General features: G+C 35.8%; 1 protein-coding gene across 5 annotated transcripts in view; it reads left to right on the top strand.

The window, feature by feature from the left end:
* Positions 1-13,189, top strand: part of SNX14 (sorting nexin 14) — a 61,080-nt gene that overhangs the window by 24,591 nt on the left and 23,300 nt on the right. For 3 of the 5 annotated variants that reach the window (XM_084890724.1, XM_084890723.1, XM_084890727.1), the window contains exons 8-16: positions 2,284-2,440; positions 4,417-4,492; positions 5,488-5,532; positions 5,636-5,716; positions 5,812-5,926; positions 8,805-8,960; positions 9,285-9,409; positions 10,467-10,525; positions 12,892-12,918. In XM_084890724.1, coding sequence (XP_084746850.1) covers positions 2,284-2,440; positions 4,417-4,492; positions 5,488-5,532; positions 5,636-5,716; positions 5,812-5,926; positions 8,805-8,960; positions 9,285-9,409; positions 10,467-10,525; positions 12,892-12,918 — 841 coding nt within the window. The remainder of the gene's footprint in view (positions 1-2,283; positions 2,441-4,416; positions 4,493-5,487; positions 5,533-5,635; positions 5,717-5,811; positions 5,927-8,804; positions 8,961-9,284; positions 9,410-10,466; positions 10,526-12,891; positions 12,919-13,189) is intronic. The other 2 variants (XM_084890726.1, XM_084890725.1) reach the window with 1 other exon arrangement.

Genomic DNA, 13,189 nt, shown 5'->3' with positions numbered 1-13,189 from the left:
AGGGGTTGCTAATTTGCTGCTATTCATGTAAAAAATGGTTCTCAATGTAAAAAATCACCATTAGCCCTGGATGGAGTGACTCAATTGGTTGAGCATTGTACTCTGCACCAAAAGGTTGCCAATTCAATTCTCGGACAGGGCATATGCTAGGGTTGCAGGTTGGTTCTCCTGTCAGGTGAATGTTGTAGGCAACCCATCAGTGTTTCTCTCTCTCTCTCTCTCTCTCTCTCTCTCTCTCTCAAAATTAATAAAAACACATTAAAAACCCCTATTAAATGCTAGATTGGAGTGATAACATTGTAATTACTGAAATTCATAAGGACTGTTATTTTATTTAAAGGTCCTGGTGTTCTAAATATTTCAGTAAATTAGAATTGCAAAAATGGTTGTTAGTTTTTTGATTTTTCATTTCTTCAGTGCATAAATTTGTTCTTTAAATCTTTGGCCTCACAGTTGTTAACTCAGGGAATAATTAAAGGTTTACCTCTTCATCCATATTTATCCTCTTCTCTTGGTGTTTCCTCCTTAATTTGCCTTTTGAGAGTAGGGATTACACAGGGTAGGGCAAAGTAGGTTTACAGTTGTTCATATGGAAAATAACACAATAATCTATATATTATATATAAAAGCCCAAGTAACTGACTGACCATCTGACTGGTAGCTATGATGCACACTGACTACCAGGGGGCAGATGCTCAACACAGGAGCTGCCAAGCTGTGGTGACTTGGCAACTGCGATTCTCAGGTGACATGCTAGGGACCAGAGAGGAGGGAGCCTGATTCCAGGGTATATCACCTGAGATTCGCCCTTTCGAAATCTGGGTCCCCTTGGGGGATGTTGGAGAGCCAGTTTCCGCCCAATCCCTGCAGGCCAGGCTGAGGGACTCCACCGGTGCATGAATCTGTGCACTGGGCCTCTAGTTAATAAATAATAATACAAAAATAAACTGTTTCACATACTCACAATTATAAACCTACTTTTCCCCCAGTCTGTATTGACATTTTCTATCTATGTAAGTACTTCCATGGATCTTGGGAATGTTTTTATATATGAAGCATTGGTATAATTTAAATTCAGTAATAATTGTGCATTTTCTCCCAGGCTTTTGAGTGCTGTAAAAAGGAGTAGCAATATAATTACTTTCAAGTTTTAAAATATGGGCCGAAACCTGTTTGGTTCAGTGGTAGAGCGTCGGTCTGCGGACTGAAAGGTTCGATTCCAGTCAGGGGCATGTACGTTGGTTGCGGGCACATCCCTGGTAGGGGGTGTGCAAGAGGCAGCTGGTCGATGTTTCTCTCTCATTGACGTTTCTAGCTCTCTCTCTCTCTCTCCCTTCCTCTCTCTAAAAAATCAATAAAATATGTTAAAAAGAATATTGGTTTAGTGCTTGACCTTTTAAGAAATCTTAATTTTAATATAGCTTTTATCATCTGTTAATATTTATTAACTAATCTATCTGTTCATGGAGTCCACCTAAAAGCGTTCTGTACTTTTGTGTCTTTATACTCTGGGCATAAGATATGGAATTTTACCAAGGAAGCCATTTTCTATACAATAATTACTTTAAAGGATTATCTGAATGACTTTGGTGTAAAACAAGAGACAACAAGAATATTAAGGAGAGTTTTTAAAAAAATATATATTTTTTTGATTTTTTACAGAGAAGAAGGGAGAGGGATAGAGAGCTAGAAACATCGATGAGATAGAGACATCGACCAGCTGCCTCCTGCACACCCCCCTACCAGGGATGTGCCTGCAACCAATGTACATGCCCTTGACCAGAATCGAACCTGGGACCTTTCAGTCCACAGACTGACGCTCTATCCACTGAGCCATACCAATTTTGGCTAAGGAGGTGCTTTTTTATATTTGTTTGTTTTGTTTTTTGTATTTGCAGAGGAAGTACATTTGATAACAAAAGCTTTGTGTATGCTGGAAATTTAAAAAAAATTTTTTTCCACTTAAAAAAACCCCATTTGCTTTTGTGTACTATGACTTGTATAGTAATGACAGAGTTCAAATTCTTGTTTGCCAAGGAGAAAGGCTTTTTTTTTTTTCCTGCAAAATTTGAAAACTTCTAGCCAAAAGGAAAATTACTTTTTTATATCCTGATTGTAAAAAAATTTCTCGGTAGAATACGTAATGGAAAGAAAGGAGGGATAGGAAAGGAATGACTAGGAAAAGAATGACTATATTAAATGATTTTTTGTTAGTGGAAATGGCTGAAGTTATTTAATGTTGCTTAACTTATTTCAATATTTATTTTTTATCTGTATTTATAGTGGAAAATACAGAATTTTTACAGCAAGCGGCATTAGAAGAATATGGTCCAGAGCTTCATGTGGCCTTGAGGAGTCGAAGGGATGAATTACACTATTTAAGGAAACTTACTGAACTACTTTTCCCTTATGTTTTGCCTCCTAAAGCAACAGACTGCAGGTATAAATAGACTGGAAAATGTCAGCATTATTTGCAACCATGCCATATGAATATTGCTATTCTTAATCATAGTAGGAATACACAGAAACTTGAGGTTAGTTTATGACATGAATACTTTATTTAAAAAAATATAATTTATCAGGCCTTTTATTTAAAATGTCAGATAATACATTTCTATCAGTATTGACTTCAGAGAGAGGAAGAGAGAGATGGAAACATGAATGATGAGAGAGAATCACTTATTGGCTCCCTCCTTCACTTCCCCTCACTGGGAATGGAGCCTACAACTTGGGCATGTGCTCTGACTGGGAATCAAACCTGTGATCTTTTGGTGCATGGGACAATGCTCAACTAACTGAGCCACACCAACAAGGTCCTATGCCCATTTTTTAATTTGTTCTTTTGATGGTGAGTTTTATAAGTTCTTTTAAATTTAGGATATGAACCCCTTATCAGATGTATCTTTGGCCAATATATTCTCTCATTCAGTGAGTTGTCTTTTTATTTTGTTGATGGTTTCTTTTGCTGTGCAAAATCTTTTTTTTTTTTTTAATATATATTTTATTGATTTTGTACAGAGAGGAAGGGAGAGAGATAGAGAGTTAGAAACATCGATGGGAGAGAGTCATCGATCAGCTGCCTCTTGCACACCCCCCACTGGGGATATGCCCGCAACCAAGGTACATGCCCTTGACCGGAATCGAACCCGGGACCCTTCAGTCCCCAAGCCGACCCTCTATCCATTGAGCCAAACCGGTCTCGGCTGTGCAAAATCTTTTTTAAAAAAATACATTCTTATTGATTTCAGAGAGGAAGGAAGAGAGAGATAGAAACATCAATGATGAGAGAGACTCATTGATTGGCTGCCTCCTGCAAGCCTTCCACTGGGAATCAAGCCTGCAACCTGGGCATGTGCCCTTGACCAGAATCGAATCTGAGAACCTTTAGTCTACAGGCCGACGCTCCACTGAGCAAACCATCCAGGGCTGTGCAAAAAAAATTTTTTTTTTTTTTTTTATAAATATAATATATTTTATTGATTTTTCACAGAGGGGAATGGAGAGAGATACAGAGTTAGAAACATCTATGAGAGAGAGTCATCGATCAGCTGCCTCTTGCACGCCCCCTACTGGGGATGTGCTCGCAACCCAGGTACATGCCCTTGACGGGAATCGAAGCTGGGACCTTTCAGTCCGCAGACCGACTCTCTACCACTGAGCCAAACCGGTTTCGGCTGTGCAAAAACTTTTTAGTTTGATGTGGTCCCATTTATTTTTTCTTTTGTTTTTCTTCCTTGAAGCGATATATCAGAACAAAATATTGCTATGAGAAATATCCGAGATTGATGTTTCTTTTTAAAGACATGTACATTATGACTCAGTAGGAGCAACAATTTGAACAAATTGTACAGACAAATTTGGGTTTTAAGGTGTCCACCTAGGAAGAATACGTAGTTAGATGTCATTTGATACATCATTGATCTGATATGAGAATATTTAGATTATTCTATAAATTACCTCATTAATCTTACTCTGATAATTCTTAGAGTAGAAACCATGGCTTATTTTTTCAGATGTACCTTAAATGTTACTTTATTTAATTAAAACATTTCATTTTAATAAATTAAAAAATTTATTTTAACATTTTAATTAAAATATTTTTATTTTAAATTGATTAACTTATAATATTACTCTAAGTTTTATTATTATAAAATAATATTCCAAGGCAGAAATTGTTGTCTTATGCTTACCTAAGTCTTTCCTGCTAAGGAAATGCTTTTTTTCTCTTAAATAGTATTCTCTTTTAGCCAATTAAGGACTCCAACTGCCGCCTGTAAACCAGTAGCTTAAGCGTTACCTGGGAGCCTGTTAGAAATGCAGAATCTTGGGACATACCCCAGACCTACTGAACCCTTGCATTTTAGCAAGATTTCCACATAAGGACTGATGTAAATCACTAAATGTTTCTTTTTCTAGATCCTTGACCTTACTTTTAAGAGAGATCCTCTCAGGTTCTGTGTTTCTTCCTTCTTTGGATTTCCTAGCTGATCCAGTAAGTCTTAAAATTTTTTTTTCTTTAATTGCATTCAAAATTTATCATCTTAAATGTTTTTATATATGCAGCAGTGGTAGTAAGTACATAATGTTGACTACATAATGTTGAGCAGCAGTGGTAGTAAGTACATAATGTTAGTAAGTACATAGTATTTCACTACCACCCACTTCCACAACTTTTTTCATCTCCTAAAACAAACTACACCCATTAAACAATTTTTTTTTTTAATATATCTTATTGATTTTTTATAGAGAGAACGGGAGAGAGATAGAGAGCTATGAGGTATATGGAGTAGTCAAATTCAGAGATAGGAAGTCACATAAGGTCACCAGGGGCTAGAAGGAGGGAGGAATGAAGAATTATTGTTTAGCCGAAACTGGTTTGGCTCAGTGGATAGAGTGTCAGTCTGCGGACTGGAAGGTCCCAGGTTCGATTGGTTTATTTCACTTAATAATGTCCTCAAGTTCATCTATGTTGTAGCATATATAGAAATTTCCTTCCTTTTCAAGACTAAGTAATAGTCCATTGTAAGAAAATAAAACATTTTGCTTACTCATCCATTCCTTGTTTACACTTTAGTTGCTTTTTCTTTTGATTTAGTAAGATTATAAAAAACAGGAATATTTTATAAACATTGTATCTATTTTATTTTTATTTTTATTTTTTTGCATTTTAATTTCTTTATTGATTAAGGTATTACATATTTATTTTCATCCCCCCATTATCTTCCCAACCCCCCTACTCATGTTTATAAACATTTTTAATGCCAAAGTCAGAATAACTTTTCTTTGTCCATTTTCACAAAAGGTGAGATCATGCATTGCAGATTTTTTAAAAAGTCCCTCTGTATTATATAAGTACATACAACTATGCTATTGCTTCATTTGTTCCTTAATTTTCTAGAAACTTTTGTAATATGATAAAAGCTATGAGAATTCTAGGCAGAATTAGTAATGGAATTGTTCTGACTTGTGTTTATGATTTTTTATTAGGATACTGTGAATCATTTGCTTATCATCTTCATAGTTGACAGTCCAGTGAGTATTTAACATCTTAGCAAACATTTCACATCACATGAATTTTGATTCATATCTGTCAAATCAATGACAATTTTAATGAATGAATTCTCTTTCTTCAAAGCATGAAAAAGCCACTGAACCACCTTCCCCTTTGGTTCCATTCTTGCAAAAATTTGCAGAACCTAGAAATAAAAAGCCATCTGTAAGTATTTTCAACAATAACTTATATTACTTTGGATACAATTTTACTACGTATTTACATAGCCTTAATTGATCTCCCTCCCATATTGTATCTAGGTGCTGAAATTAGAATTGAAGCAAATCAGAGAGCAGCAAGATCTCTTATTTCGTTTCATGAACTTTTTGAAACAAGAAGGAGCAGTACACGTTTTGCAAATTTGTCTGACTGTGGGTGAGGCTTACCTACATACTTTACTAAAGTCATTTTAAAGATTTTTTTAATATTGAGATCAGATAAGATGTTGTAGTTGTCATCTATCATGGTACCAAGTTTTATTTACTAGATATTCTAAGAGCTATCTTTCAAGTGTCCACTCTTTCTAGATTGGGACATAATCTATAACTGACTTAAACCAAATCATATTAGCAGAAAAAAACTACTAAAGATTAAGTACAATGAAAATAATACACTCAATCATTAGCCTATATGAATAGCACTGTTATAGTTTTCATTAAGGATTATTTTGATTAGATAATCAAATTAAAAATGCTTCATTTTTATTTTAAGCTCTATAACATCTTGCATTATTGCATTTACAAGACACTGTATGGACTATAAAAGGATTATCTTTTTAAAAAAGTATATTTTATTGACTTTATTAATAAAATATACTTTTTTTATAATATATTTATTATAGAGAGGAAGGGAAAGGGATAGAGAGTTAGAAACATTGATCAGCTGCTTCCTGCACCACCCCCGCCAGGGATTGAGCCTACAAACAAGGTACATGCCCCTGACTAGAATCGAACCTGGGACCCTTCAGTCCAAGGGCTGACGCTCTATCCACTCTGCCAAGATGGCGAGGGCAAAGGATTATCTTTTAATGAATACTTTCTCTTTAAAATGTCTTAAAAGTTTAAGTATAAGAAAAAGAAGATCCATTTGTTCAGATTCTCAGCTCCATCTTTAGTCTGTAACCTTTATGGTGGAAGGAAATATTGTTAAAAACTTGACTGGCCAGGCTGGCATAGCTCAATGGTTGAGCATTGACCTATGAAAAAGGAAGTCATGGTTTGATTCTTCCTCAGGCACATGCTTGGGTTGTGGGCTTAAATCCCCAGTGCAGGGCATACAGGAGGCAGCCAGTCAGTGATTCTCTCTCATCATTGATGTCTCTCTCTCTCTCTCTCTCTCTCTCTCTCTCTCTCTCTCTCTCTCTCTCTCTCTTTCTCTCTCCTTCATCTCTGAAATCAATAAAAATATATATTTAAAAAAACATACAAAAAAACAAACTTGACTAGAACTAAAAAAAAAAACACAACTTAATTTTCACTGTTATTTAGTGAATCAGATTTTAAAATATCAAAACACTTCATATAAGGAATTAATATATAATGTTCTTTAAAGAAAATTTTAGATTAAAATAAAAATTAAAGTGAAAATTTAGGAAAGTATTTACTATTCTAAATTCTAGAAAAGTTTTATTGTTATGCAATTATTTATATACTAGAGGCTCGGTACACTAAATTTGTGCATGGTGGAGGGGTTTGTCCCTCAGCCCAGCCTGCAGCCTCTCCAATCTGAGACCCCTCAAGGGATGTCAGGTGACCGGGCTGATCAAGGGAAGGCACCAGCCCTGTTACCCCACTGCTGCAGCCACTGCCAGCCACTGCAGCCGCCAAGGTGTTTTCATCAATACAGAATCTAGTCCCTTCACTGTGAAAAAATGGCAACTTTCTTTAGGCATTTTCAAGATGTCTCTTTCATAGGATATGATATTTCTTTCTTTTTTTTTTTTTTATCCTCATCTGAGGATATGTTTCCATTGACTTTTAGAGAGTGTGGAAGAGAGAGGGAGAGACAGGGAAACATCAATGTTAAAGGAACACTTTGCTTGGTTGCTTCCTGCATGAGCCCTGTAACCTAGGTACATGCCCTTGATCAGAATTGAACCTGGACCCTGCGGTCAGCAGGCCGAGGCTCTATCCACTGAGCCAAACCAGCTAGGGGAGGAGATGACATTTCTTAGCCCCTCCAGCAGCAGATCTTTGTTTGTTCCTCCACACACCCTAGCGGCCAGCAGCCATCCTCCTGTTGAGGGTGCTGGGCAGGGGCGTGGACGCGAACCACCACTTGGTGCCAGAGCTCACAAAAGCCACTGGGGGCGGGGTGGGAATATTCCCTTCTCCGAACACCCCCAAGGCCAGCAGCCAGCCCCACCAAGGGCGCCAGGCTGGGGGGCATGCAGTGACCCTGGGCCGCACACAGTGGTCGTCGCTAGGGTCTCTGTACACCCCAGAGGCCCGAAGCCCGCCCCCTGTCGTGGCCGCTGTGTTGGGGGCGTGGACCCAAACCGCTGCCTGGTACCGGAGCATTTGCAAGCGGCTAGGGGCAGGGCAGGAACATCCCTGCATCACTGTGGAGATGCGAGGATATTCCTGCCCCACCAGGCCACTTGGCACCTGCACCAATAGATCCCAAGTGGCCAGGGGGCATTCTGGGACCCCTGCCACTCAGGACCTAAGGGCAGGCCTACAGGCAGAGGATGTTTCCAGGACTCAGGCTGCCCATCTTTGTTGGGTTAATTTGCATATTTGCTCTGATTGGCTGTGGGCATAGCGAAGGTATGGTCAATTTGCATGTTCCTCTTTCATTAGATAGGATTTTATCTTAGTCTATAAAATATTTGAGTTTTTCTTTCATCTGAGCAGTGATTTTATTCTCAAGTCTTTTTAAAAATTTAAAATGATGAACATTTTGTTTCTAATTGCTGCTTTTTTATTTAAAAAAATATTTTACTGAATTTTTACAGAGAGGAAGGGAGAGGGATAGAGAGCTAGAAATGTCAATGAGAGAGAATCATTGACCAGCTGCCTCCCGCACACCCCTACCGGAGATGTGCCCATAACCAATGTACATGCCCTTGACTGAAATCGAACCCGGGACCCCTCAGTTCACAGGCCGATGCTCTATCCACTGAGCCAAACCGGTTTTGGCTATAATTGCTGCTTTTAATATTGATTACCATTAGACTGGAAACATGAAATTTTTATGAATAGTTATATATTAAAATAATTCATTTTTTTCTTACTCTTCCCTAATTTGCTAGAGGAATTCAATGATAGAATTTTGCGACCAGAGTTATCAAATGATGAAATGCTGTCTCTTCATCAGGAGTTGCAGAAAATTTATAAAACATATTGTTTGGATGAAAGTATTGACAAAATTCGATTTGATCCCTTCATTGTAGAAGAGATTCAAAAAAGTAAGTTAAAGATGATGAGACTGAATTTTATAGCTTTTTAGTTTTCAGAGTTTTCTCATATACTTTATTATTATAACACTGTGTGAGATACACAGGCATCATCCTACTTTACTAACTAGATGAAAGCTTTGATGAAGAAACTAATACTTGCCAGACTGGAGTTTGGTTGTTCTAATTCCTCATTCTAGTGTGATTTCTATACCTTACGGTAGATTTTTCACAAAACATGTTTGTATGCTATCTCACTGTCATGAATTTTAAACTAATATATAATGTGTTTATGCTATCTATAAACAACTTCTACAATATCATTTTTTAAAATAGTTGCTGAAGGCCCCTATATAGATGTTGTGAAACTTCAAACTATGAGATGTCTTTTTGAAGCATATGAACATGTACTTTCTCTGTTGGAGAATGTGTTTACTCCTATGTTCTGCCACAGTGATGAGGTAAGTCAAAATATTAATCTCGTTTGATAGTTTTTCTATAAAACTTAGGTAGTGGCTTTGATATGATTAGATGAGTGATTCAAATAACAAAATAAACAAAAGTAAAACATGATTAATTAAGAAAGTGAATATTGTGCCCTAAACCAGTTTGGCTCAGTGGATAGAGCATCGGCCTGGGGACTGAACGGTCCCAGGTTCGATTCCCGTCAAGGGCATGTACCTTGGTTGTGGGCACATCCCCAGTGCGGGGTGTGCAGGAGGCAGCTGATTGATGTTTTTAACTTTCTATCCCTCTCCCTTCCTCTCTGTAAAAAACCAATTAAAAAAATAATAAGTGAATATTCTTTTTTACTGCATAATGGAGATTATAAGTTAATTCTAAAAACAATTAAAAATATATATTTTATTGATTTTTTACAGAGAGGAAGGGAGAGGGATAGAGAGCTAGAAACATCAATGAGAGAGAAACATTGATTAGCTGCCTCCTGCACACCCTCTACTGGGGATGTGCCTGAAACCAAGGTTCATGCCCTTGACCGGAATCGAACCTGAGACCTTCCAGTCCATAGGCAGACACTCTATCCACTGAGCCAAACCGGCTCTGGCTTAAAAACAATTTTTAATATCAAAACGAGATATTAAATATATATACACACACACACACACACACAGATAGGTTGTTATACTCTACCTGATTTGCCAAATGCCTGAGTGGCTTTGTGATACAATACTTCTGTGAAATAGAAGCGCCATTTTTTTTTTCTTCCCAGCAATCATGTTTATACTCCATAGCAAACTATTTTTTTAAATTTTATTTATTTATTTATTTAATTAAATTATTATCTGGAAACGCCATTCTTGGATATACATTATTTGTAGACCTGTGGAAATCAAATGGCCTAATTATCTCTATTTGCAATATTATAGTCCTTACTCTATTTGACTGGTTGTATTCACTTGATTTAAATAACATTTTCTTTATACTGAAAAGTAGTATGGTAAAGTAGCATTTTTCAGTATTAAATATCAGTTTAATAAATCACAATTATTTTTGAAGTATTTCAGACAACTTTTAAGAGGTGCAGAATCACCAACACGCAATTCAAAATTCAACAGGTAGGTATATTTAATCACATGTATGTTTGTTTTTGTGCTTATTGATGCTAATCATTCTATGATAGCATGGTTTTCTTTATTAGCTATTTTTATGTGAGTATGTGGTTTTGTTGCTATATAAGTAGACCAGACATTTGACTAAGGAACTGTAGAGTTATACTATATACAAGCAATAGAATGCCTGAAATTCTTTTAGAAAGTTTTACTAAGATACACACCATTGCTTTGTTAATCTCATAGTTAATATAATAGTGTTTGATTACCTGCTTTATTGGTGAATATGGGCTGCATGCATTAATAAAATCCACAGATAACTCAATTTTAGACCGTAGACCCCTTCAACCCTCGGCAATGAGTACTTTTTATTACAGTAGTTATTGGTTAGAAAAGTAGAGGGGGCCTTTTATTTTTTTTTCTGCCTTTCCCTTCTGGCTCTCTAGTAATGTAAGTGTGCAGTTAAATGACCTAAAGAAAGATGACAGAGAGAAAAGCTTTATCCATTTATAAACAAAATAATGTCTTGATTTGTACTTAAATTGGAGTATATACAAAATTGACACAGATATGAAATCCCTATTTCTATAATGTACTCACATTGCTCAACACTTTTAGTTTATCTGAGCAAGGATCTAATAAATATATAAATAAATTGGAAATGTGGTACAAAGAGAAAGATATAAAATGGAATAGTTTTATAGATAGCACAAAGAAAAATATGAAAACCTTAGCCATGGGGAAGATATATATATATATATATATATACACACATACCTATATATATATGGCATTTTTTTGCATAGACAAAGGTTGTAGATATAGTGCATTTTTTAGAATGTTGAATATTAATTCTTACATAATGCTTCAATACAAATAGTATACATGTAATAGTTTTTCCGAAAGGTGGAAAATATCACTTTGTAACGATATCACTTCTCTTTCCTAAGAATTTATATTTACAGTCATGAAACATTGACTTTATTTAACAGAAATCTCATCCATGCTAATTAAAATAGCATTCTTTACTCAACTCACATGCCTCTTCTTTCATTTGAAAACTTTTCTAAACTTTTATCAAATTCCTCAGTATCACTTGAGAAGTAGGTGAAGTTTTGCCCTGTTTATGGACTTAGGATATTTGGGGTCTATACTAGGATATAAGCTTGCTGAAATTGTTATATGGGACCATTTAAGGTGGAGTGGTTCTTTGGTCTTATTAGCCCATTGAATAGCGAAGTCTGGATCAGGATCTTAATTTCAGGATGGAAAGCTTTCTTTGCCACTTTGAGAACACCTAGTGACTTCAACTTATTAATGCACTCATTTTGCTGGCTTTAAAATATAAAGCAAACAGGAAGAAAATATGGGTTCTTTTCGTTCTGAGCACTGAAATAAAGTAAGTTTTTCTTGATATTGATCTAACTCTAATACTATCAGTCTTATGCTTAAGGATTCATTTACCGATTATATAGAATAAGAAAAGGTCCCTTTTAAAAAAAAAATCTGTTTTTTTTATTTTAGAGGAAGGGAAAGGGAGAGAGAGATAGAAACATCAATGATGAGAATCATTGATCCGCTGCCTCTTGCTGGGGATTGATCCCACAATTCCGGGCATGTGCCCTAACCTGGAATCAAACTATGACCTCTTGGTTTATGGGCTGCCGCTCAATTACTGAGCCACACAAACCAGGCAAGACTTTCTTTACATTCTTTCATTGAAAATTTAAAGTAGCATTGCTAATTTGCTATTAAATGACTTAAAATATGTAAAATATTCATCTTTTTTTATCTACATTCTATTTCCTTGTATCTTAAAAGTAAAATTTTAATTTATGTTATTTAATTCCATACTCAATGCACAACTTAAAAATACTTAGAGATATTTTGGTAATCTTGCTTCAGAGCTTAAAACATACATTTAAAAATGAGCAAACTAAAAACATGTGAAGCATGCATAATTATAGCTAATCTGGACATGAATTTCATGCTGGAAAATCAGGTTTGTTTTCTGTGCTAAGATTTTGGTGGTTTAGCCAATGCATACTTTCCACTGTCAAACAAATGGTATGCCTAAATGAGGGTAAAAAATATAGAAATATTTTCTGACATACTGAGTTTTTGAGAACTACTTTTTAATGATCTAGAATTCATACTCCCAAGTATCTCTCGGCCCCAAACAACCCTTGAAGTCTTTACTATCTTTAGCATGTTATTCTTAAGAATTCCTTTCCTTTGCAAAGGTGAATGCTATCCACCTGTGTACCTTTTAAAGCTTCTAAATTTTGTTTTTTATTCTAAAGTGGAACTTGTTTAATATCTGGGCTTTCTCTCCCTTTTCCTTATATAATCTAACATATCTGTTATTGCAGAGGTAGCCTAAGTTTGGATGATTTTCGGTAAGTCTTGAGACAGCATGTGATTCTTTTCTGTCTAAGTTATTTAAGTCCAGAAAGTGCACCCAAGCCAATCTAAGTAGACCTGAAAAGGAAAATAATAAACCACTGTGCTATTACTGCCTTTATATTAGCTAATTGGGATGTCTTTTAAAAATTAACCTCTACTTTGGTTATAGATATCCTCTGTTTGAAATAGCAGTATATCCTTAGGTCATCATAAAATAAAAATGTTAGTATAAAAATAAAATGATAAAACCATTATTTAAGAAAT

This window comes from Pipistrellus hanaki, assembly GCF_964339955.1.
Source record: "Pipistrellus hanaki genome assembly, chromosome: 7".
NCBI lineage: Eukaryota > Metazoa > Chordata > Mammalia > Chiroptera > Vespertilionidae > Pipistrellus > Pipistrellus hanaki.
Note: the sequence above shows the minus strand (reverse complement) of the source record. Positions and strands in the feature narration are given on the sequence as shown.